Raw genomic sequence first — 25,340 nt, 5'->3', positions numbered from 1 at the left:
CCCCAGCTCCCACACAGCCAGAGAAGCCTTCCCAAATCCAGCCCTGGACTAGCACCCTCTGAGGGTTTCCTAACCCCGGCCGAGGTTTCGAGGCAGGCAGAGCGTTGGTGCAGAGGTGCATGGCATACGCACGCCTCTAAAGTCTCCCGTTGCCAAAAAAATCACCTTTCGGTCCTGCGGTTAGATGCCTTTTTACCACGCTTGAACACCCAAACACTGTTGTATCGGCGCATTTTTTGCTTTGGGGCACAAAGGAGGAGGCGACTGCTCAAGTTGCCTCCCAAAACAAGGGGAAGGCAGTCACAGCCCCCCAGCAAAGACCAGCATCACCGAGCCCTCCCAGCACCCATGGGCGTCCCTGGGCAAAGGATGCTCTGGGCAGCTCTTGCAGGAGCATCTCCCGTGGGACGTCTGCAGAGGACGGAGACGGGCCATGGCTCAGGGGAACTCACAGCGCCGGAGGGGATCGGACCTCAGCTTGCATTTCCCTATGGGACTGAACATCCCCATGCAGGAGCATCAGCTCCCGGGTTTGATCCTCTCCAAGAGCTGAGCAAACCCAGCTTGCTCGCAGCCCCTCTCTGCTCCTTTCACCAAAGTTTCACCATATTAAGCAGCTGAACTGCATCATCCAAAGAGTGTCAAATTGGTTTTAAATGGTTCTAATTATAACCAGGAAGTTTTAAAGTGTGTGGGTGGAAAGGAATGCAGCAGATTAATTTAATAGCAGTTACCACGGCACAATAGTCCTTCAATTAAGAGTTCTTTCTGGCTGGGTGTTTTTTTTTTTTTCTTTTCCCTCTTAATAATAAATGTCACAAATGAGAATAGACATATTACTTCATCAGATGCTTTGGCATATCTTGTCGCCGAAAGCCTTTTGTGCAGAAATAGTAGCTGAAAGGGTAATTTTATAGGGCTTAGCACTCACTTAACACTTTAGGGGCCAAAATCGGGCCTCAGAAGAAACCCAGTAAGCTGCACCTGTTTACATCCCGGCAGAATCCGACTCCGCAACCACAAAAAAAACCCCACCCTTGTGTAGTAGCAGGGCTTTGCTATGGTGTGTCAGACACAAGCCTGGCTGGGGAGCATCCTGCTGCCGGTGGCTGGAGAGAGCGTGGGACCGGGGAGCGCGGGGAGCTCAGCTTTGCACCCCCAAAATGCTCCCACTCGGCTCCTTTTGGTTTTCCAGCCCTGCGAACCCGAATCCTGCGCCAGCTGTGGGGCGGCTTCGCGGGGCACGGAGGGAGCAGGACCCTGCTCCGGCTCCCCGTGGTCAGGGAAGGGGCCGGCTTCCTCCCCTCTCCAGCTTTGAACAGCGTGGGGGTTCCTGAAATCCAGGTGTCGAGACGGGAAACGACACGTTTCCCAGCACTGCTCTGCAAAAAGAGAGGCCGTGTGCGGGGCTCAGGGGCTGCGGGGCTCGGGTGTCCCGTGGGGAGCAGCCTGCACCCCGGCTCCTTCCCGGTGCTCGTTAGCAGACACGACGTGCAGCGATGCCGGTGCAGTGATGTGCCCCAATGCACCGCATCGCTGACCGCTCCCTGCTCCGTGGTGAGCAGCGAAACGCATCTCACATCTCCCTGGCAAAGAGACATCGTGGCCCCGTCTCTCTTCTTTGAACTCCTCTTGTTAAAGCCATCAAACCCCAACCCTAATTGCTTCACACCTGAAACGCAGGCTGGGTTTCCAGCACCCCTCCCCAGAGCCGTGCAGCGTGCCAGGGCGAGCTCCCACGTCCCTGGCCATCCTCCCCTGCCTTTGCCATCCGCTTTTTCCTCCCACGTCTCGGCTGCGGCCAGGCACAGGGTTTCTCTTTGCAGCTGGAAGTTTTCCCCAGATCCGGCTCCCAGCACCGCGGAAGGGAACCTGCCGGCCCTGGCCTTGCCTGAAATAGCCTTTACCGTTCTTTTTTTCTTCTTTGAAAGGTTTATTCTGGTGGGTAATGAGGGGGGAGACCGCTGGGATAGGGGAAAACCACGGAGCAACCCAACCTAGGCAGTTAATGATGAGAGAGGATGCAGCGGCCGTGGCCAGGAGACAAAAATACTGGGAAGAGCGACCAGAAGCATCTTTAAAAAGAAAACCTGTGGCTGGCGGGAGGGGCAGGGAGGCTGGGGGGGTCAGGAGACACCCCGACACCTCCGGGCTCCCTGGGGCACTGGGCAGAGGATGAGGGTGAGGGAGGCACAGCCCCTCTGCTGGCATGGATGCCCCACGGACCCCCAGCACCTCTGGGTTTGCACCCAGGTGCGATGTACTGGGAGCACTGGGAGCCCTGGCGGGAGCTGGCCCCTGTCCCCCCGGCATTGCCGATGAATCGCAGTTTGGGGGTGAGGTGCCTGCTGCTTACCAGCACCGGCTGTCCTTTAATATTTAATGACAGCTAAAGTGTGCTTCCCACGCAGGGGGGCTCGCCGTGGGGTTACAAGAAAGCGAGGATCAGACTGGGAGAGCTCGATCTCTGCAGCGGCAAAAATGCATGGGCGGGGGGTGGAAACGGCAAGGCAGGGGCGAGAGGCATCCAAAATGTTCGATGGGGCCCTCATGGGACAGGGACACGTCCCCCGGAGCTGCAGCAGCATCGCCCTCGCCCAGCGCTTCCCCGGCCCCGCTCAGCCCCAGCCCTCCTGCGCTCACCACGAGGTCGGCACTTGCTCGCGGTGCCCAGCAAGCCCACGGGAGCTTCCCTGCACACCGCCAAGTGCTGGAAAACAGCAAAGACTGACTAATATTCCCCAAAATCCGGCTTCGTCTTTGTGATTTGTGTTCGCGTTTGGCCGATGCAATATTGAACAGATGCCTGGAGGGACTTTGGTACTTAAAAACAACGCACAGGAGGTAAACAGGGAGATTTATTATTTTACTTTTGTGGTTTTGAGATAGTTTATGACACCAGGCTAATAACTCACAAACCAAAATCTTCATTGATCGGGGGAAACGTTACGTTATCCTCCCTCCGCGCCCGGAGAGGCTGCTCCTCTGCAGCCACCCCCTGCCCCGCTGCCCGCCGGGGACGGCTCCATCCTGGCACATCCCTGGGGTGCACCCAGTGGGATGGCGATGCCGGAGCCCTGTGTCCCACAGCAGGGAGGGAAGCAAATCCCCAGTGTCCAGGGCAGCCTCTCGGATGCCTGTGGTGCTGTGGACTCAATATTACTCATGCCGGGACCGACAGCAGGAGTGTCCCCCGCCACGCTGCCCAGCTTGCAGCATCCCTCCCTCCGGCCTCCTTCTCCTCCTAATTGCAACAGCGGGACCACAGGTCCCATCCTTCCCCATTATTGACAGCTAATTAATTGCCACTTGTCACATTCCCCTGGGGAAGTGTCCACCCCCAGCGATCGATCCCTGCTGCTGCTGGGTTTTGGGAGCCTCGAAGGCATCCCCATCCCACAGGGGCCGGTGAAGAACCAGCCTGGCACCTCCCGAAATGGCTGGGCACAGAGTGCAGCCCTGCGCCGTGGCACCGGGGCGGCTGTGCCGGCGGGTGATGCTCGAGGGTGGCACATCAGCTGGGTCGTTTCCCAGCCAGAGCCTGGCAAGGGGAGAAACGCAGAGGCGAGTGCCCTGGGCCGCTCTCCCGCTATCTCACACCGGCGTATTTCTGTGATATATACTGTAAATCTGCTTCATTTGAAATTCACGGTTAATGACTGAGGTGCTCTCATCCAGGAAACTCCGCGAGGTTCCGGCTTTTAAGGGAAAAGATGTAACCGGGCAGGAGTTGACAAGCGCTGCGGAGAGCTGCCCCGCTCTCCAGGCACTTAAGAAGTCTCCAAAAGAAACATCACCCCCCCCGGGGAAGGCTGTGATTTATCGGCCCTTAGGGCTGCGAGTCCCAAACCATCCCACCCCACGTCCCCCAGCCCATCGTCCCAATTCAAGCGACGATCCCGGACTGATGGGCTGTAACATGGACAGCGAAGGCTTGGGCAAAGCTTGCCCGCAGCCCCTCGTTCGGCCGGCACCGGGGACACCCAGTGGGACCCTCCGTGTGATCCCAAGGGGAAAATGGGGTGGATTTTCCATTTTGCCCACCCGCTCGCTGCTAGCATTAAAGGCAAATCGTTGCCATCATTTGAACTATATGATCAGGAGCCTAATTCAATACAGTCAGGCTCATTGTTTGAGGGTTGAGCATTTAGCTGAAACCCTAAGCCAGCCCTGCAGTAATTTGGCTGGGGAGGAATTGATTTTGACCATCAGCACTTTCTCATTTTCAATAGAGTACGAACGTAACCAGGTTAATTTCTGTTAAGCACATTACCCAGGTACTTTTTGCTCTCCAGCCCAATGATTATGTGTCTGATCTGAAAGATTATAATTGCAACCCAACAGGACACAAACAGTAGTCTGTGATTGAAAGGAACCGGACTGAAAGAAAAGCAGCTTCTCTTCTACCTAAAAACCAAACAATCTTCACATTTCCCCTCTCTCCAAATTTCTTCATGGTTAATGACTACACGCAATAAAGCAGTATATTAGATCTGTTCCAATATATGCTCTGATTAATCTTATCTTCCAATACACTCGTATGTCGCCCATCTCGCTGGATTAATGCAGTTATTCCAAGTTTGATTTGGCCCTACGCAAGTTTTAGGTCTGGTTTTCTTCTTCTTTACCCAAACCAGCGCTTCTGCTCGCGAAGGGCTTCCCAGCATGGTCGATCCCAGCACCCTGCCGGTCCCGGCCCCGGGGTTCCCGGCCATGCGGGCATCCCGGGCGCTGCCTTTTTTCCTGCCCCCAGTTTTCATCCCGGTGACAAAGGAGATTTGGCCACGGGTCTGAGATTCCCAGATGTCGGCACGGCACCGGGATGGCACTGCTGCAAGCCGACCCAGCGGGAGCACGGCAAACCAACCCCGTATGTGCCACCCACGCTCACCCCTGTGGTTTCCCCCAAAACCAGAGGTGGGGAAGGGTCCCTGCGCTGCTGCCTGGCTGAGGATGTCCATCCCCCTGCCACCACCACCCATCCCAAGGGCTGGGACCGGGATGAGCGCAGGCTTGCCTTGTCTCCAGCCCTGCCTGTACATTATTTCTCCTGATCATCATAACTTTCTTCCGCTTCTAAAGCACCTTTCATCACGAAACAGGATGGAGCGCGGCAGCTGTTGAACAGCATGGAGCTGCGCTGCACAGGCAGGGACGGGCAGGAAGTGGAAGCGGCTCCTGCAGCTGCTGGGACCATGCAGGAGAGCTGTACTCACGCCACCGCATGCCGGGGCCTTATCACATCCCCCAGCACACTCACGGCTCCCTTCTGACACGCAAGAAGCCCATGTGGCAGGTTGCACGTGACAGCACCGATGTGACACGCGGCGGCTGGGGAGGGGCGAGCTCCCCTGCGGGACCAAGGGGAGAAGAGCTGTCCTTGGCCGCAGCGGAGCATCGCGCCTTCCTGCCCTCTCCTGCAGCGCCTGCGCCCAGCGCAAGGACCCGCCGCGCTGCAGGTCCGACCCGCGGCAGCGCAGGTCCAAGTTGTGGCACTGCGGGTCTGGATTGTGGCATTGCACGCTCAAGCCATGGCATTGCACGTCCAGACCACAGCACTGCACACCCAAACCACAGCATTGCCACACCCAAGCCATGGCACTGCATGTTCAAACCACGGCACTGCACACTCAAACCACGGCATTGCACATCCAAGCCATGGCACTGCATGTTCAAACCACGGCATTGCACACTCAAACCACGGCATTGCACACCCAAGCCATGGCACTGCAGGTTCAAACCACAGCATTGCACACTCAAACCACGGCATTGCACACCCAAGCCATGGCATTGCACACCCAAGCCATGGCACTGCAGGTTCAAACCACAGCATTGCACACTCAAACCATGGCATTGCACACTCAAACCACGGCATTGCACACCCAAGCCATGGCACGGCATTGCACACCCAAGCCATGGCACTGCATGTTCAAACCATGGCATCGCACACTCAAACCATGGCATCGCACACTCAAACCATGGCATTGCACACCCAAGCCATGGCACGGCATTGCACACCCAAGCCATGGCACTGCAGGTTCAAACCATGGCATTGCACACTCAAACCACGGCATTGCACACTCAAACCACGGCATTGCACACCCACACTTTGGTATCTCGGGTCCGGCCACAGCCCCGCACGCCCAGCTCAAGCCGCTGCTGTCCCCGAGCCAGGCGCTGCAGCAGATCAGCCCCGGCGGGTGGAAGATGGAGGCTGCACCATGGGGAGAGGCAGCAAGGGCGGACATTTAGGGAACAGACGCTGATGGATGCCCCGGCTCCGGGCAAGGGACCGGCCATCCCGGTATCCCAGCTGCTGTGTTTAAGCGCTACCCGTGCAGAGAGAGCTGGGCACGCCGCAGCACCTCGCTTCGGCTCCAGCTTGGGGTTGTCCTCCCTATCCACCCTCCCTCACGGCTGGGAAATGTCCCCAGGGCTGGGGTTCGCTACCTGCGGGGGCTTGGCTCGCGTCCTGGGGAGCGCGTTGTGGCCTCTGTCACGCTGGAGCCACAATTATTTTTCTGAGAAACGACACAAACCCCTCCCTTCCCCGCTGCCCCGACTGTCTGAGCAGCCCGAGGAGCTTCACGCTGCGAGGACGCCCGCCTGCCTTCACAGGGGCACTCGGCCATGCACCCTGCAGACCCCTGATAAAAGCGTCACGTTTGCTGCGGTGGATGGGAGATAACCGACGCTGCTCCCCCACCACCCCTCGACCAGGATCTTCCCCTTTGAAAAGGACAAATATAACCGAGATGAGTCAGTTCCTCCGAGCTCCCATCCCCTGTACAATATGTAACTGGAATTTTTCATTTCGGCACTGCAGGGGAGGCGTAACTGGAGAAGACAATGGAGTCAGCTACGACCCAAAAAAGCAGTGCCAATTCTGTGTGCATGAGAAATAAAAACATTTTTTAATCTAAAAATAAATTAACTGTAGTGACAGCAAGAGCAGATCTGCATGTACTCACTGTCAGCCCGCGCAGGACCAGTCCCTGTTCCCTGGCACAAGGCGGGTTTGGGTGAATTCCCCGCTCTTTCAGGCCAGGTTGGGATTCGCAGCCGTACCACCGAGCCGGGGAGGCACTCAGCACCTGCACCAGGAACTGGGCTCCCTGAGTTGGCATCGGACCCAGAAGCAAATCCACAGAAGCCAGGGAAACCTCTTGGGTTTATTTTCTAACTGCATTACGGCAGCGAGAAGGGAAAAGAGGCTCCACCGAGCTCAGGGCTTGGCTGGGCCAAGGCACTGCACAAACCCATAAAAACCATCCGGCTTCCCGTGATTAAATAAAGGGTAGCGAGTACGCAAGCGGCTGATGGCCCCACTCTGCAGCTGAGCTGTGGCCACCCCCATGTCACGGAGCAGAGCAGCTATCTGGGGCAGCCTTTGCCCAGAGCCCACCTTCCTCCCGCTGCCGCTCGCCCCTCTGCTCGCTCCTCGCTTGTCTTCGGAGGAGACACGGAGCGACCCAGTGCTCAGGTGTCACAGGAGATTGTCTGGAGGCTCCAGAAAATAAAAGGCCGGTCAAGGGACCGCAGGTGGGAGCTGCAGAGGGGCGCAGCTGATGCAGCGTTTCATGCAGCCGAGAGCCAGGCCAGCATCCCTCCCTGCTCCCAAAACTTCTCTGATCCCAAGCGTGGCGACCAGTTCCCACACGAGGGACGTGGAGACAGCCCCTGAAGCAAAGCACCATCTTAGGGCACACGAGCAGGGCCGGATCCTGCTACTTTTCTTTACAAGCACCAAGACTTGCCAGGACATGGCCAGGGTTGCTGCTGCAGCGGCAGCAAGATGTTTCTCAGCTTTCCTTTGCTCCTGTCATGCACTGATCACCTTCGCTAAAAACCCTTTCCATGGGGCCACCTACACAGGCGGTGGGACACCCCTCACTGCAAAGGGCTCAGAGCCGGCGAGGACAGGACCTAAGGGACAACCTCATGGCAGAGGGGCCAGGAGTTCCAGATGAAGCAGAGAGATATTGGTAAAGCCGTGGCCCAAGCACGTAACTCAGATTTTGACAGCGCACTGCCCAGTTTACTGCGCAACAACATCACCACTTTGCTGGCTGCTTCTTTCAGAAATCCCCTCTCTTCCAGCACCAGCGGTCCCTGTCCCCAGGGTGGTGGCAGCTCGCTCCGTGTGCATGGAAATCCGACAACTCCCAGCCAAGCAGCGAGGATGTGGAGAAGGCAGGTGAGGGGAGATACCCAAAAACCAAACCACGTCGGGACAATCCTCTCCTTTAAGATGTTGTCAGCAGGGCTACATAAAAGCTTTCTGCCTCCCATTCTTTGCCCCAGTCTGCTCTGTTTTACAGCACTGGCTTCACTAGGTTGGGTTTCTTTTTTTTCCTCTGACTTGATTCCTTGCCGGGTAACACTGTATTTGATATTTTTAATCACTCAGCATGCATCAGAGTTTGGCAGCGGAAGAAAGTGAAGTTAAAAGAGAACAGAGATAGTTTGCATTTGCCAGGGCTGCCTGCCATTGCCACAACCCCTCATCGCTTGTGCTGCGTTTCCCTCTGCTGGAAAGTCACGAGCCGCAGCTGACAAGGTCAATTTAAAAACATATCGTCGGCCAGCAGTTATTAACCTTACAGGGTTTGGATCGTTTCTTCAAAGAAAAACGAAAAGTCCTGAACCCTTCTACCTTTACTGTACAAATATAAAGACATTACACAGGCATACACATAGATGCATTTGTATGTGCATATCAATATCACTGATAAACCCTTATAATAAAACTCCATTTGGCTTTGTAAGGCTGGAAGATCCTGGCCACTGCAGCAATATTATGGAAATTTTGACTTTCTTTGCTCAGAAGTTGCAGCAAAACTTTACGTTTTCTGTGAGAGCTGCAACCTTCTCCCTGAGCCAACCCATTGTGGGTAACCTGAGTGATTCCCGGAGGGGCCGGGCGGACGGACAGCGCAGACAGAGGGATGCTGTTGCTCGGTTTCTCATCCTACGCCAGGCTCTACCCTGGATCTCGCCGGTGCTTCCAGGTGAGCTGAGGCACAGCAGAGTTCATCTGGTTCACGTGCTGCTTCCTTACTTTGACTATAAAGTTTGCATCACCCCATTGATTCCTTGGAAGAAGAAAAAAAGGTTGATTAACAGTGTTTACTAAACCATGGAGTCACTTCAAGCCCGCAGTAGGTTGCCTGCCCGGACATTAGTGTCTGGAATACAGGGGTAATTTAAAGATTGCTTTCCAGACGGCTCCGAGATGCAGCGACAAGGCTTTAAATCTGCCTCCAAAGACAAAAAAGGAGAGTCGCCGCTTCTCATCTGCTTCTCCTCGGCACACAGAAATTAAGCCCGTAAAAGCCCAAACCACACGTGCAGAACGCTGACTCCAGGGCGCCGGAGAGCAACGGCAACCGGGGCTCCCGGCGAGGCCGGGGCCGCCTCACGCCAGCCCCTTGCGACCCCGGGCTCGTTTTAAATCAGGCGGGGGAAAGGAGAGACGACGACCGGAGGCCGTCGCGGCAAACCCAGCTACCAGATGCTGGCGGGGAGCAGAGCCTGAACCCTCTCCAGCTTCGAGGGGGGGGAAAAGCCCCGCAGGCATCGAGGCGAGGAGCACCGAGGGCCGCTTTAATGGCGGCGAGGCCTCGGCTGCGGGGAGCCCCGGGCCCCGCTCCGGCCGCCGCCGCCTCCCGAGGTGAAGAGATGGCAACGGAAAGGGGCAGCCGCACCTCCCGCCCGCTGGGGGGCGCCCGAGCGCCGCGGCACCTCTCCGGCAGGAAGTGCGCGAAGCCGGAAGCGGACGTGTTTATCGTGCGCGATGGCGGCGGCGGTGTCGGCGCTAGGCGGTTTGGGGGCTCCCGATCCCGATGGCGGGGTGAGGCGCGGCGGCGGGGTGGGGAGGGAGGAGGAGGTTTCTCGACTCCTTCCCAGTGCCGGTGGCTGAGTGTGGGTTGTTTCAGGGCTCCTCGGGCTCGGAGGACGAGGCGAGGCCTGGCACGGCGGCGGCGGCGGCAGCGCAGAAGCGGGAGGAGCGGCTGCGCAAGTTCCGCGAGCTGCACATGAAGCGGGTACGGCGGCGGCGGCGGCCGGAGCGGGAGCGGGAGCGGGACCGGTACCTGCCAGCGGTGCCGCTGATTCGTGGGGAAGCAAAGCAAAAGGGGCGGCGGGGGTTGCCCGGCCAGCTCGGGCGCAGGCCGGTCGCGGCCCGGTGGTCCCGGGGAGGTTGTGCCACCGGTTCGCTGCTCCCATCGCAGCGGCGATTCCCCGTCCTATCTAACCGCCATCCGGCACACGCGGGCGATGGTTTTGTTAGCCCTTCGCCAAATGCGGCGTTTTACGTGGCACGATGAGTGGCCAGCAGCCTGGCCCCCTCCCGGGACGGGCTCCTGCCGTCCTCGGGGGTTCCATTTTTCTCGTTTCCGTGACCGAGCGTTGCCATGTTTAACAAACTGTTTGGTTCCTAGAACGAGGCTCGCAAGCTGAATCACCAAGAAGTGGTGGAAGAAGATAAAAGACTTAAATTGCCAGCAAACTGGGAAGCCAAAAAAGCTCGGCTGGAGTGGGAGCTGAAGGTGGAGGAAAAGAAGAAGGTAAACAGGCGATTACAGCTTCCCCTAACCCTGCTGAGCCTCAGTGCGAGTGCCCGCAGCAACGCTGAACCCCCTTCGTGGTGCCTAGACAGTCTTGGGAGCTTAGACAGATGTTACCCCCCCAAAATCCATCTCCTAATTAGACTCCTGATTATCTAAATTATTGTCCTGCACTAGAGGTTGACTGGACTGATCTAGGTAGTTCTAAGTTTGATGCTTGGCCACCATCTTATTGTTAAGACTGAAGTGTTCTTTGTGCTGCCGCAGGAATGTGCAGCGAGAGGAGAAGACTACGAGCGCGTTAAACTGCTAGAGATCAGTGCCGAGGATGCCGAGAGATGGGAAAGGAAAAAGAAGAGGAAAAACCCAGATCTAGGATTTTCAGGTAACAGCTTCACTACATAATTGTGTTCATAATGAACCCCTTTGTTAGTATTTCAGCTGCAAACTGAACCATGAAATAAAAACCTTCACCTTGACACCATTTTCTTCCCAAGATTACGCGGCTGCTCAGCTGCGCCAGTACCAGAGGTTAACCCGGCAGATTAAACCTGACCTGGAGCAGTACGAGCAGCTGAAAGAGCAGTAGTAAGTTTGACTCGTCATCTGACCTTGTCTGTGGTATTTCTAAATTATTAGCAAACACTGAAGACTTTAACTAGTCCTTTCAGTGCACGCATGTTCTCATATGCTGTAATATCAATTAGCCTTTTAACAGGATCTTAAAACGCATGGCCTGATAACCTGCTCTGCAGTCCCTGCCTCAGTAGGTACGAGGGGCCGTGGTGTAACTGATGAGGTTCACTTCTTCAAACTTGGCGTTACTGAGTTTGAGGAATATTTTGTCAGTGAAATTATATTTAAATGCGCGAGTAGATTACTCGTGTTTCTCAGAGTAGGTTTTGGGTTTTTTAAGCAGCAACAGACTGACTGACAGAGGAGAGCTTGCCAAGTTTGCATTCAGACAGGTTTAGAATTTCAGTGGGTTTCTGCATCTTTCGTAGGCATGTGCTAGCGTCTCAAAATAATTGAGAGCTTGTTTTTAGTATCAACAAGTTCTCACCTGAATCTTGGACTCCCACAGTTCAATACGAGTTAAGTGCCTTGCAGTGTTAACGTTAAGAATCAAACAGCAGCAGTGAAATCTCAAAGCGATCAATACAGCTCTGTAAACTGCTGCCCGTCTGTTACTCTTGTCCAGTGGTGAAGCGCTTTATCCCACATCTGACAGTCTTCTCCATGGAACTCACGTGCCATCCAAGGAAGGGGTTGATAGAATGGTTGCAGACCTTGAAAAACAGTAAGTAAATACTACGGTAAAATGAAGAAGTGTGTGACGTAGAGCAGCTTTGTGTAATCCCATCCACAGGATTCACCCACAGGTCTTGAAACACTGCGTCTGTCTTACAGAATTGAAAAGCGTGAGAAATACAGTCGAAGACGTCCTTACAATGACGACGCAGACATCGACTACATTAACGAGAGAAACGCCAAGTTCAATAAGAAGGCAGAGAGGTTCTACGGGAAGTACACAGCCGAGATTAAACAGAACTTGGAGAGAGGAACAGCCGTCTGAACTCTCAGCTCAGGCAAGGCACATACGACAGCCCTACTACGTCTATAAGTTTGGTGTAGAGATTTTGCAGGCAATTTTAAGTTGTATCAAAAAAATGCTTTGTAGACCTCATTAACCAATTTGTAAAATCAATAGTGTATTTAATGTAATAGAAGTAATTTCCGTAACAACTTCAGCTGTATATAGCTTTTACTTGCAGAAGTAACCAGCTTGTGCAATTTCATGTTCTAAATAAACACCAACTCTTATCAACTTAGAAGACAGCTTGTCTTCATTCTTCAGTGGCTGAAGACTGCTGAAGTCCCTGAAAACACTTGCTTAGCAAGATGAAAGAACACTTGAGGAACACGTGTGACCTCTCTGTGAAAGAGAAGCCACCCCCAGCTGTCACGTGCCAGAGTTCGGAGTTCTTCTACGGCAGCGCTCTGCAGCACGGCTGTCCCACTGCCCAGGCAGCAACCCGCCTGTCCTCCTCTGCAGGAGGGCAGGGAACAGGGGCCAGCTTAAGCACTCACTTTCATTGCCACAAAACACATAACCCTTAGTACGTTTGCCAGCCTTGTCTTGGCAATTTAATAGTTTCTTACAGAAGCTTCCAGACTGGAGGAGTCAGTTTATTTTACCAGCCATTTAATTTTTACCAAAAAAAAAAGTTTAACAGATTGCTCTAAAACCTGCAGAGCCTGTTGACTTGCTTCCATACTTTTCTTCAGAGGTAGGTCTGTGTGAGCCACGCAGCTAAGTGCACTGTGCTGCTGAACTCTGGAGCCCCAACAGTTACAGCCCCCTCCACTAACTTCACGATTTGCTTACTGCCTTACACAGCGAGCCTTTAAAGGCTCTTTTTAAAGCAACCTAAATCAAAACACAAGCCAGCACCAAGCCAAGTTCAGAAGTCAGCAGAAGTGACAGTTGCTCAGGTGCAACGCTTTCAACAGGGGAATGGGAGCGGCTTCGCATACAGCAGTCAGGTATACATCCAACACGAGCTTTCCACTTGCAGAGGTGTATCTGGGGAAGTTACTCTGGAGGCCCTGAACGAGGCACAGCCTGGACAGGAACGATTCCAGTGTAAAGGTGCACTTTCAAAATGATGCAGAAGTTACCTCCTGCTGCACTTTGTGGTAACACTAGGGTAAGAGAAAGCTAAACCTGGAAATAACCACTTACGGGACACAGTCAACTTAGTACCGAACACAGGTCTAGTATTTGACACATTGAGAAGCCAGTGCAAAACTAAAGTTTATTTACTTGAAGTAAACAGTTACACCATGTAAATCAAGTGTTCAAAATAACAGCTACTGAACTATTGTTTAGAAAAAGTTACCCACCTGTAAGTTCTAGTCCATTAAAGCAATACAAAATATTTACAAATATACACAAGATTCCCATCTGTGGCTTCTGGATCCCTGTGCTCTAGATCTGAAAGAGAAACCTAAGATTCCAAAATTAAGATCTCAAAATAAATACTCAGTATTAACAAGTCTTCAACCCGATCAGAAAATTTCAGATCTCACTACTGAAGTATGCATAATGCCGCAGTCAGAGACAGCGAGAAAAATACGCTAGCGTGCCCGGAACGGTGCGCTTTTAGGTGAGAAGTTTAAAAATGTTTTCTTCTCCTCCTTCTTGACAGGAACCCACTGCCCATAGGGACTTCCCTTTCTGTCATCTTCTCTTCCCGGAGAAACTGCCAGTTCTTTAACAACCTGGCTTGCTGGCTTCTGTAGTACTGGTTTTGCCATTGTATTCTGGAAAAAGAAATTACCTTTAAAAATGCTAGAGCAAGAAGGAATGTACTAAGACCTGTCAACTTCAAGGCATTTATCTGTACTGGTAACACAAACATTTTCATACACTTAACTGACACAGGATTCAGGGAAGTTGCTTGTTCCTTAGTTGTGCATTATTAAAATATATCCAAACATGTAACTTGAACAAGTTCTGGCATAAACCAGTTCTGGCATACACTTCTGAGTCTATACTACAGTATAGGTATTCAACATTATTAAGCATTGAAAGGTAAACATCTATTTTAAACACACTGCTGTAGTGTGTTTACAGTGCTCTACTGCTGAAGTACTGATCTAACTCCTCCAGGAAAGTAATTATCAAACCATTAAATTCAACTTGTTACTAAGATCTTTAATCTGGCAACCAATGCCAGGGAAAGCCTGACAGTGTCCTGGTTTCGGCTGGGATAAGAGTTAATTTTCTTCCTAGTAGCTGGTACGGTGCTGTGTTTTGGATTTAGGGTGAGAATAACGTTGGTAACACACTGATGTTTTTAGCTGTTGCTAAGTAGTGCTTATACTATTAATTCTTCTCAGGCCCAGCCAGCGAGAAGGCTGGAGGGGCACAAGAAGTTGGGAGGGGACACAGCCAGGACAGCTGACCCCAACTGGCCAAAGGGGTATTCCAGACCATATGACATCATGCCCAGTGTATAAACTGGGGGGAGTTGTCCGGGAGAGGCAGATCACTGCTTGGGAACTCGCTTGGCACTGGTCAGCGAGTGGTGAGCAACTGCATTGGGCATCACTTGTTTTGTATATTCTAATTCCTTTATTGTCATTTCATTATTATGATCATTATTTTCTTCTTTTCTGTCCTATTAAACTGTCTTTATCTCAACCCATGAGTTTTGGGGTTTTTTTCCCCTCGATTCTCTCCCCCCTCCCACTGGGTGGGGGCAGTGAGCAAGCGGCTGCGTGGTGCTGAGTTGCTGGCTGGGGTTAAACCACAACACACAGAAGGGACGAAGTACTGGAATTCCATCTTGGGAAATCACACTTACATTAGGACTGAAAGAAATGCTTCTCTGTATGGTCGCTCTCTCCATTCCACTCTTGGTCATGTCTTCTGCTAGTCTTCTGGGTTGCTAGAGAAGAGCACACACAGCTTAAGTGGGAGGATACATTATTCCGTGCAAGTCAAGGCAGTTACTACAGAGTATGAACTTTCTGGTAGAGTTGTTTCAGATATTTACATCAAAAGTAGCTGTAAGCTACTAAATACGCAAACAGATCAATGCTGAACTCAATTCGAAAAGCATTCAATATTTTTACCAATATCATTGTGCCAATTCACATGTGACCTGATATCCATGCCCCAGTTAAAGTTTTAAAAAGGATTCAAACGATTCAAAGCATGGACTGCCATACAACGAAGTGTAGTGGTAGAGCGAGTTGCATTAAGTTCTGCATATCCATCCTGCAGAGCTTTGGATAATGACAATAAACTTATCTGCAAGTGATGCAGGCCTCTTCTTCTGTACTCTCTCAACATCTGGAATATATTGCATATATTATGAAAGGGATGCCTGTACCATTTGTCTAAAACCCTTAGTAAATTTACTTCCATTTGAAACAGCAGTATCTGATCAATGTAACAGTTATTGCAGTTTTGTATTTACCATGAATCAGGTTAACACACCATAACAGAGCCAAACTGAAATTCAAGTTCAGTTTAAGCTGCTCAAGTTTCTCCCTCCCTTAAATGCACAGCAGCTAGAGCCCACAAGTCCCTTAATTACCAACAGATTTTCTTCATCATGTCTGGAACCATAGTCATGATTTCTATAAGACAGAAATAAAGTATGTAAAATGCATTGTGTGCTTGGGTATGTAATTTCTGGGAAACAGTTTGTTGCACATGAAAAGCTTTTAACAGTTAAAAAGGGTAGAAAGATTTAACCTTAAAAAAACCCACACTATTCACTAGATTTGGTAAGGAGACTCCTTGTTTTAGGTCAGTAACACAAACTAGTCTAATTAATGGGCAATATTCTATTAGAAGAACAACTCCAAAGAACAAACTACATTCACCTCTCCTTCCCAGCCTATCACTACTGGAAAGCCTGCATGTACTCAGCAGATCAACCACCTCTTTAAGATTCCACAGTACTTTCAGCTTAACACAAAGTCTACAGTGGTTTCTGTAGTAGTTTTTAGCGTTCTGGTAAATCTGAAGTTTATGTTCAAGGGTTTGAATTCATAATCACAAAGTCCACAGTTAAAAAACTATAACACATCTATGCAGATGGCAAGTTTTAAGAAGTGTTTACCTTTTCACTGAGAATACTCCAGTTCATACTTACCTCAGCTGACTCTCCAGGATCTTCATGCTCTTGTTTTTCATTTTTTATCTCTTTGGTAGGAGTAAGGATCTTCAAGCTTGCTGGCAAGACTATGTTATCTGTTCCCAGAGCTTTTGCAGCATTAGCTTTCGCAATTTCCAGGAGTTCCCTCTTGTCTACAAGGGGAAAAAAAAGTGTCACTCTCTTATGTTTAAATCAATGTGTACCTACCCATGCAAGCTTAAAAACTGCAGGTTTACTATCACTACACCTATGTAAGCATCAACTGTGATGAATTTTCATCAGAACGTGGGAGATTTAGCTTCAGTTGAAGTGCAAAGAATACGCCCTGAACTACTTTAATGCATTTTTATAACCATGCAGAGATTTTCTTCCACATTACCATTATCAGTTATGCTCTACAAAGCAAGCATACAGATGAGAATTTCACTGGTTAAAATAAATTGTATGTTTTGAAACATACATTTCAAATATATTTCTCACACAATGAACGTCTCAAAAAAAAAAAAGTACCTTTTTCACTCAAATGGAGAGGTGACCTACTCCGAGATCTTGTTCGTGACCTGCTTCTCCAGCTCCTGTAAGCCTCAGGATATATTGTTCGCCCAAATCCATAGTATCTTCGGCCTCTTGATCGTGATCTGCTTCTCGAATAGGACCTCCTATAGTATGATCTTCCACGAGACCATGACCTACTGCGTGATCTGTATCTTGGAGGAGAGCGGTGGTACCTCCTGTAGTGTCTGGCATGGTACCTTCCTCGGTACCTCATGTAGCCACGTGATCTCGACCGGCTTCTGGAATACGAACGAGAGTATCTTCTGTACCTTCGGGAACCATTTCTTCTAGCCCATGACCTTGATCTGGACCGGCTCCAACTCCTGGAGGAAGCTGAAGAGGAACTACTTGAACTGGACTGTGAACTGCAAGAGGATCTGCTAGATGACCTTGTCGATGACCTATCACAACTCCTCTTGGATCTCAAAGACGACTCTCTTTTCTTTGGTGAGCTGAGGGTTAAGTCATCCATGAAGTCTGTCATATCTTCAGTTTTCCTAACCACCATTTTCTCCATGCAGCTACTTTCAGAAGCTGGTTCCGTTTTTATTGTTGTTCTGTAATACCCAGTCTCTGTTCCTGTTGTGGATGGGGAAGGGGAAGCTAATTGTTTATGTGCATCAAGTCATTTATACAGCAACAACAAACATTATGACACACAGGCAAAAAGTTCAAGGATAATTAAACACACCAACAATGCTCATCCAGTTTATCAGCATGTTTTGCACATGACAATTTTAAGTTTCATCATTTCCTCTCCTGTAGTCAGTTTTCTATATGAAACAAAAAAGGCTTCAGTTTAAACCATGAGTAGTTCTGCATGGAATTTTGAAGAAAGGTTTGTTTGTGTGGGTTTTAAGTTTAATACCCTTTGTTTGCTAGGTAAGCACGCTTCTTTTGTCAAAAGGATACGAGTTAATACATTTTTTCCCCTCCAAACAGAATTTTCAAGGTATTTTATCTTCAATCTATTCTAAATGCAGCCTATTGCATCTACAACGCAAAATAACCACCTGCCTTCCAGATCAGTACAAATTGAACAGTTTTCTTCTGCAGTTCCATGGAGGCTCAGTTTTACTGTTTTCCTCCAACTGGGGGGAAGTACCTTCAAGGTACAAAGCAGCCACTTCAAGATCTTGACCAGATCACATTACAAAACTATGTGCACAAAGCTCCACACATCCCAGCAGCTATGTAACAAGCTGCTATTGAAAACATTCTACATAACTAGTGAAAAATACAGCTAATGATTCACTGGATATGACTTGTAAAGGATGTAACACTTGTTAAGGTTATATATTAATAATTAAAATGGCTGTCCCTCTCGTGGCAGCCATTTTATATCTACAAAGGTTACTGTGTTCTAGGCTGTAACTATCTTATCACCAGTACTTAAACCCTGAGTTACGTCACCAATTTACTGTTTAAGGAAGCTTGCTTTATCACAAAATTTCTATGCAGTGCTCATTGTAAACCAAAGTTACCAAATAAATCTTCAAACCTTACTGAAATCGATCAACGGTACTAAGTTCTACACGAGTTTGTAAGAAGCATTCTCCTTGCTGCTACTAAAGCTGAAGTTTCACTACGGCACCTCTAAACAAGGGTCAAGGTCACAAGCACTATACAGGGCACAGCTAAGACGAAACAACCGATTAATTCTCGTCTCAAACACCGCCCCCGCCTCCCACCGCTCAGCTACCTAGACATCACTGTTTCCAACAAGGTACATATTGGGTACATCTCACATATCCTCACACAACCGGCCTTCACCTGGCAGACGGCGCAGGGGCACTGACCGCGCAGAAAGCACGGTGTGTCCCCCCCACGCGTTAGCGGGCTGAATTCACAGGGACGGGATTTCGCCTCAGAAACTGTTTACGGGCACTTACCGCTGGGAGCCGCCGGACACCCCCGGTGCTGGTTCCCGTGAGACACCAGGGCGCTTCTGTAATTGACAAAAACGTGAATAATGGGTGTCCCCCACCCCGCGAACAGCCCGCAACGGCGACCCCCCCCAAACACGTTCAACGAAAGACGAGTAACGGCCTCTCCCCTCCCACTGCCCCGAGGTGGGCCACTGCTCCCCACCTTTTGCGAGCACACCCCAGCCCCCTCCCCGCTCCGCCAGCGCCTCCGAGGAGCTGCCCCCGCGGTGCCCGGCCAACCGCCCCGCCGACTCACCGGCTCCAGCCAGCCGGGCTTCCCCCGCATGGATCCTGCTCCACTGGCGACGCCTGAGGAGACAGCCCCGCTTCGTGAGTCACCCCCATAGCCACCAGCCAGGCTCCTCCACCCAGGAAACAAGCCGCAATACAGTCCCAGCAGGACACAGCCCTCAGAGCAGCCGCCCGCTCCCGCCACCCAACAGCGACTAAGGGAACCCCAGAACCTTCCAGAACCTCCGCCCCTCCCCTTACGCAACGGGGAACCAGGGCGCATGCGCAGAGGGGGGCGAGCACGTCCCCGCGCATGCCCATTGGCTGCCACTCACCCACCCACCCCCTCACTACAGCCCATGCGCAGAAGGGTCTGTTTGGGACCGCGCGCGCGCGCCGGCCCGTCTCAGGCCGCTGCCGGAGCGCATCAGCTGAGCGCCGCGCATGCGCAGTGCGCGCGCCTCGGCGGCTGGCTGGCGGCGGTTGGGGCTGCTGCGCGCGCGCCGGTGAGCCGCCGGCCAACGGTCGTTCCCCGCCCTCAGGTAAGCGGAGAGGCGGCGTGAGGCGCCGGTTCGGGGCGTGAGCGCTCCCCGGGCAGGGCGGGACGCTTGGCTGGCGCCTTCTCCTTCTCCCGGATGGCCGGAGCCCCGCCGGATGTCCCCGGCCTCGGGCGCAGGAGGGCGGCGGGCCCCCCCTCCGAGGGCTGGGTGCGGTGACCGGCGGTGTCTTCGCCTCCGCTCTGAGGCCATCGGCTCTCCAGCGGTGTCCCGGGTGGGTGTTGGCTCTGTCAGCTGCTCTGCGCGGTCGTCCCTCGGGAAGGGGCCTTGGCTGTGGGATTTTCAGGTAGCGTGTAGCAGTTTTAACCTGCCTTGCACGGTGCGCATTGCTGCATGCCAGCTCTTGATGTGTGACGGGTTTCCTCTTGGAAAGAAATGTCCCTTTTACTTCTCCAGTTCTTCAGAGCGCTGAAAAATGTCAGGGTTTCTTGAGAGCTTGAGGTGCTCAGAGTGTGTTGACTGGGGAGAGAAACGAAACACGATCGCTTCTGTTGCTGCAGGAGTGCTGGTACGTACAACTTCTCTTATGCTGCTTCCGGGCTTTTTAGATGTAGTCAGCTGTCGATGAGCTAAAAATTATTAGCCGTTTGGAAGTAAAAGGAAGAACAGGGATATATTGTTCTTGTATGTAGCAGCAAAGTTAACGACAAAATCTGTTCTGGGTGCTTGCAATCCTCGTGGTACTTAAGTTTCACAGCTTCTACCCATGTAATAACTATTGGGAGTAGATAAATCTCTGGCTTTGCATTTAACCTTGTTGATAGCAAAACTAGTTATGCTCTCAGTTGACTTTGGGTTGGAGACTGTAAGAATGATTTTATATATTAATGTTACTTTTTCTAGAGTAATCTTATGTATTGTTAAAAGGCTTGTGTCTGTATTTTAAGCTATTGTGCTTTTTCTTCTTTTTTAATAGTTTTTTACGGGTTGGTGGATAATCATAGATGCAGCTGTAAAATACCCTAAAGTGGAAGACTTCAACCATTCATACCATGCTTGTGGGGTTATAGCCACTATTGCATTCCTCATGTAAGTGTAATTTCTTGATCAGAGCTACACACTCCTAGAACTTGTTTTATGCAATTAATAAAAGAATGCAGTCTTTAAATGGAGAGGTAACTAATAATAAATCAAGCTACTATCTGAGCAGCTTTAATATCTTTCTTATATTTGTTGATGTTTATAGTAAGGAACCATTTAAAAAAAACTATGTAGTACAGGTCCAAGTCTTAGTAGGTCTTTGGAGAAATGCTTTTTAAGTTTTAGCCTTGTCCTTCTTTTAAAAAAAAAAACCAAACCCCACACATCATCTGTTTTATATAGGTTTCAGAGAAGTTTCTCCTATTGTTTTGTGAACACTTACTTCTTGCTTTACCTATGTTTACCCAGTTTTATCCTGTTTTGCTCATACAGGATCAATGCGGTGTCTAATGGACAAGTGCGGGGAGACAGTTACAGTGAAGGCTGTCTAGGACAAACAGGTACAGTGGCGTAGGCTATTGTATAGCGATAGATCCGTGAAGACTTTAAGTCTTGGAAGAGTTGTAAGAGCTGTACCAGTGTGCACGTTGTGTAGCTGTGCATAGCTCTGGTGTGTGACAGAAGGTGCTCTGAAACAAAAGCATGCTGAAAGTCACAAGTGTCTGTACTCGGACACAGGCACAAAACATCCCTACCTCTTTTTCAAGGTGCTCGGATCTGGCTGTTCATTGGTTTTATGATGGCTTTTGGATCTCTGATTGCTTCCATGTGGATCCTTTTTGGAGGCTACGTTGTTAAAGGTAAAATATAGCATGGAATGCGACCTGATCCGTTTTTGAAAGTTTAAAGTATTTTAAATGACTATTGAATTTTAGAACTTATTTTTAGATAGTTTCTAGGCAGGCCCAGTTTTAATATTTTGGTTCCCTACGCACCACTATTCCATACTATCTACTACTATTGGGATGGATTTTATCTACTTCTAAGTCACAAACTTCCAACTAGCCTCACTAGAAACACAGCTCTTGGTCAACTGGGAACTGTACTGATATAATTAAGCTGCTGCAGTTATATGGGAACAATTCCCTGGGTGAACACTTATTCCCAGAATAAAAATTACTGATTTCATGCAAATTGCTCCCAAAGCCTATATGCTAAATTAGCAACAGGGAAAAAATGAATTCAAATTCCCTGTTTAAATTCATACCTTAACATGTACCACAGTAACTTTTTGTGAAGGCAAGTCTTGAGAAAGACATGAAAACTGCAGTGTATTAGTCTTTGTTTTTCAAAAGGAAGTTAGGTCACTTAAGTAAATGTAAAGATACGACTTGTACCTGGAGCTGAAGTGAATTTCAGACTAGTCAGGGCACATCAGTGGTTTTGTTTAATTTACATTCTCGTCAGCTTTGGCCTTACTGAATTCACAGGGGATTTTCAAGGAAACCTAGGTGCGTTAGTTGCATAGTAGTGCTAACGTGCACTCCCATTTTGTATGTTGTCATTATATATGAATATTATCGTATATATTCTTACACACATTCCAAACGGGATGTGCAATCCCATGTGATAATTACAGTCTTCATGAGCATTGCATTTGAGACACACATTTTTGGTTAGAGAACAGGAGAGGCTTCTTTTACTTGGAAAGCTAAATGATTTTGGGGGGGCACAAAAGCCATTGAATTAACTTCCAGTGGGTAATGCTTATGCTTGTCTTCTGTGTCACACAACTGAGCAACAGAGGTTGGAGGGGACTGTCTTGTTAGAGAAAGAAAGGGGTCTATGAGCTGCACAGTGCTGTCTTAATTCCATGGGAGAACAATCTGGCTTCGGCAGATTTGTTATGTAGTTGCAAGAGCACTAAGAGTTTGTTGTCACTTCACCCCTGTATCTCGTCGGGAATCCTATATTGTAATGGAATTCTATCTTGTAATGGACCCCTCTGTCAAACTCAGCTCTTTACCACTGCTTCACAGGGTATAGACTCCAAATGTTCATATTTAAATGAAACTGGTTATCTTTGCTAACATGGTGCAATTTAGTGTTCCTGAAATGTCAGAGATGGGATATGCTTGAAAATGACTTCCAAAAAATTTATGGAAATTTTTTTTCTTTTGTTAGAAAAACCAGTAGTATACCCAGGAATAGCTGTGTTTTTCCAGAATGCGTTCATCTTTTTTGGGTAAGACTATCTTCCTTTGTTCGTTTCTTATTTAATTTGCTTTTAAGGATAAAAACTGAAACTTGCTGTAATCTGGTTTTTTTTCTTAAGCCCTGTTTTGTCGCTAGACATGTGTGAATAAACTGCTGGTACAGCCAGTAGATCTCTGGGATCTGTCTGCAAAGGTGTCGTTGCAGGACCAGGAATTGGATTTACAAATACTACAACTTGCTCCCTGAAATCATGTATTTAAAATACTAGGTATTTGATTTGCTCCATTGTGTACTCATGTCCCTTTGTTCTGTTTTAAACAGAGGACTGGTCTTCAAATTTGGTCGCACGGAAGATTTGTGGCAATGAACACGCCTGTGGAAGTGCATTGGCCATGCTGGTTTTTTAACTGCACAATCCTAAAATTTTGTAAAATCATTTTGTAAACAGTGATCTTCAATTGTGTCTAAAGATAAAACAAGGAAAACTTAAATCATAGCACTAAAAATGCTGGTTCTGTTCTGTTTAATTTTTTTACTCTTGTATGTTGATTTAAATGTTGTCATGGTTTTGACAAATGTAAAATTGCTACAAGTAACAACAGCAGTCACTTTTATGATACCATGTTTGCTGCAAGTAAATAGTATAGTGGAAAATGGATGTATTTAACCAGCTGTTTCTATGACGTTATTTACAATCCAAGACTTACTAAAAATGCTTTAAAACAACTTTTTAACATGTATTTATTAAATATTTCCTATATCTGGACAATATAACCATTTCTTCAATTTCAAAACTTACTGGTGTGTGTCTTTTTTTGCGTAATATAGAACTATGCTGCTTTGGGATTTTTTTTTTTCCCCTTCTCTGAATATTTAATTTATCCTGTGGCGATAATGAGGAAGTCTCTGGTGAGTAACAACTTACTGTTGCTGTGGATGACACTGTAGAGGCACAAGTACAGATTACGTAGTGGCTCTAGATGGAAGTAGCTCATCCACAAAGCTTGCTGTCAACTATTTTCTAACCACTGTTTAAAAAAAAAAAAAAAGGAAGAGTACTCTTCAGATCAGAGTTCTCTCTTTGGCAAAGAGTACGCCTCAGACCAGGGACAGTCACTACCAGGGAGAATTCTGATCCTGTATCTGCATTCACCTAGGCTAGTTGCTCAAGAAATCAGTGATAAAAGAGATGTGGGGAAAAGGGAGGGAATAAAATACTATTCCTTAAAATCACTCCTGCTAGAAAACAGCCGTTTGTGTTGCAGAAGTTATGTTTGGTTGGTTGCTGGAAAGTTGAGAAAGTGAAGAACTCGAGTTGAGCCTGGATTACGCCATGACACAGGTAGTAAGCAGCGTGTTAACTGTGAGATAATGCGACTATAGAAGTGTGCGTCCAGGCTGAATGTCCCCGTCAGCTGGCGGAAGCTGTGGGCAGCTGATGATAAACTCAGCAGATCACTGGCTATTTTGTGACCTGGAAATAAGAAAAACTGGCCCTTCCTCCGCAAGTAATTTTTCATTACTTGAAACCTGTCTCACGCTTCTTTAACTGTAGTGATCTACTTTGCGTAATCCCTAATGAATGAATGGAGGTCAGCATGTGTTACTGCAGTCAGCATCAAAGAACTTGCGCCTTGTCTTTAATGCTACATTTTTCCTCACTGCTTCATTTTTAAGCAAGTGTGCTGAGTAAATAAAAACAATCAAATTTTGACTTTTTTATTAGGTAAGCATTTTTGAAAGAGTTTTTCTAGGTCGACTAGTTTGAAACAAAGAAGAAACACTGAGGATCACAATCCATTGAAAAACAAGGGTTCACTTGCACAGAATCCTCTGCCCGATCCGGCCCTAGCTCGCGCACCAAAGTCCCCTGCTTGTCTCCGAGTAACACAGCTCAACGTAAGACACCTCAGAAATGAGGTCTCAGCCTTGGTACCAAGCGGAACCAAGGACTGCTCCCCCAGTCTCCCCAGTTGCCCACACTTTTAGGGCAGCCAGAGCCTTTCGGGCAGTTGACCCCGTGGTGGTGCAAGACTGTCACCATGCAGACAGGCTGTTCTGAGGTTTGCTGCCAAATCTTAAATACGAGTAAATACCATTGATTTCAGGGACGCCGTCCACAAGCAGAACAATTCTTGCCATTTGAACTTCCAAATAGCTAGCCTGAGCCAAGTAATTACAGAATTTTCTTTAAGCAGTCAGATAACTCAAAGAGTTCAGTCTGGCAAGATGCAGAGTTCTGGCCCTGATCCAGCTCACTCATCAAATCCTTGCTTAACAAGGCCTTCAACAGAATTAATTTAGCTTAAAAACAAGTACTTGAATGCTTTGCTAGATAAGAATGAGTATGTGCTCCTTGAAAAATTATACTTTAAAATGCATATTTTGGCTTTTAAACTTGGGAGCTAAAAATAGTTTAAAGTTTCCAAGCATTTTGATTGATAAGCCATTACAGCAATGAATGCAGCCAACTTTTTTGTATATATCCTACAAAAAAATACTTAAGGTAAGACCAAAAAAGCAGAAAAGCTAAATGTGTTTTAAGTTTGCATCTGTAAATTTACACTCTGTATCTTTCAAGAATAACTTGAACAGTTTATTACTAATTTTTTGTGTGTCCATTGGGATGGCTTTTTTGAGCCTGAGAATTGATACTTATGTGCTCTTTCAACCCATCACAGCTAT

At 49.0% G+C, this 25,340-nt stretch overlaps 3 protein-coding genes across 5 annotated transcripts; 2 read left to right on the top strand and 1 right to left on the bottom strand.

Moving 5' to 3' along the window:
* The first annotated feature begins 9,796 nt into the window (after positions 1-9,796).
* Positions 9,797-12,422, top strand: SYF2 (SYF2 pre-mRNA splicing factor). Its single transcript, XM_050909854.1, has 7 exons — positions 9,797-9,853; positions 9,939-10,046; positions 10,443-10,568; positions 10,836-10,953; positions 11,066-11,156; positions 11,770-11,868; positions 11,979-12,422. The coding sequence occupies exons 1-7, from the start codon at positions 9,797-9,799 to the stop codon at positions 12,142-12,144; spliced, it is 765 nt and encodes a 254-aa protein (XP_050765811.1). The 3' UTR covers positions 12,145-12,422.
* A 946-nt stretch (positions 12,423-13,368) lies between these two features.
* RSRP1 (arginine and serine rich protein 1) lies at positions 13,369-19,170 on the bottom strand. 2 transcript variants are annotated; one of them, XM_050909820.1, is made up of 6 exons: positions 18,986-19,167; positions 18,694-18,749; positions 16,757-17,380; positions 16,244-16,398; positions 14,942-15,025; positions 13,369-13,895 (listed from the first exon to the last, which is right to left on the bottom strand). In XM_050909820.1, exons 1-6 carry the CDS (start codon positions 19,072-19,074, stop codon positions 13,710-13,712), a joined length of 1,194 nt encoding a protein of 397 aa, XP_050765777.1. In that variant the 5' UTR covers positions 19,075-19,167; the 3' UTR covers positions 13,369-13,709. The 2 variants fall into 2 exon arrangements, 1 of the variants encoding a protein (XP_050765777.1); XR_007767617.1 differs by lacking the exon at positions 13,369-13,895 and having other exon boundaries at positions 14,964-15,025; positions 15,680-16,398; positions 18,986-19,170.
* A 269-nt stretch (positions 19,171-19,439) lies between these two features.
* TMEM50A (transmembrane protein 50A) lies at positions 19,440-23,449 on the top strand. Of its 2 annotated transcripts, none has more exons than XM_050909831.1 (7): positions 19,440-19,502; positions 19,914-20,025; positions 20,434-20,546; positions 20,931-20,998; positions 21,206-21,298; positions 22,623-22,683; positions 22,977-23,449. In XM_050909831.1, the coding sequence occupies exons 2-7, from the start codon at positions 19,933-19,935 to the stop codon at positions 23,020-23,022; spliced, it is 474 nt and encodes a 157-aa protein (XP_050765788.1). In that variant the 5' UTR covers positions 19,440-19,502; positions 19,914-19,932; the 3' UTR covers positions 23,023-23,449. The 2 variants fall into 2 exon arrangements, with proteins under 2 accessions (XP_050765788.1, XP_050765789.1); XM_050909832.1 differs by lacking the exon at positions 19,440-19,502 and adding an exon at positions 19,754-19,803.
* The last annotated feature ends 1,891 nt before the right edge of the window (positions 23,450-25,340 follow it).

This window comes from Gymnogyps californianus, chromosome 22 (genome assembly GCF_018139145.2).
Source record: "Gymnogyps californianus isolate 813 chromosome 22, ASM1813914v2, whole genome shotgun sequence".
Taxonomy (NCBI): Eukaryota; Metazoa; Chordata; class Aves; order Accipitriformes; family Cathartidae; genus Gymnogyps; species Gymnogyps californianus.
Note: the sequence above shows the minus strand (reverse complement) of the source record. Positions and strands in the feature narration are given on the sequence as shown.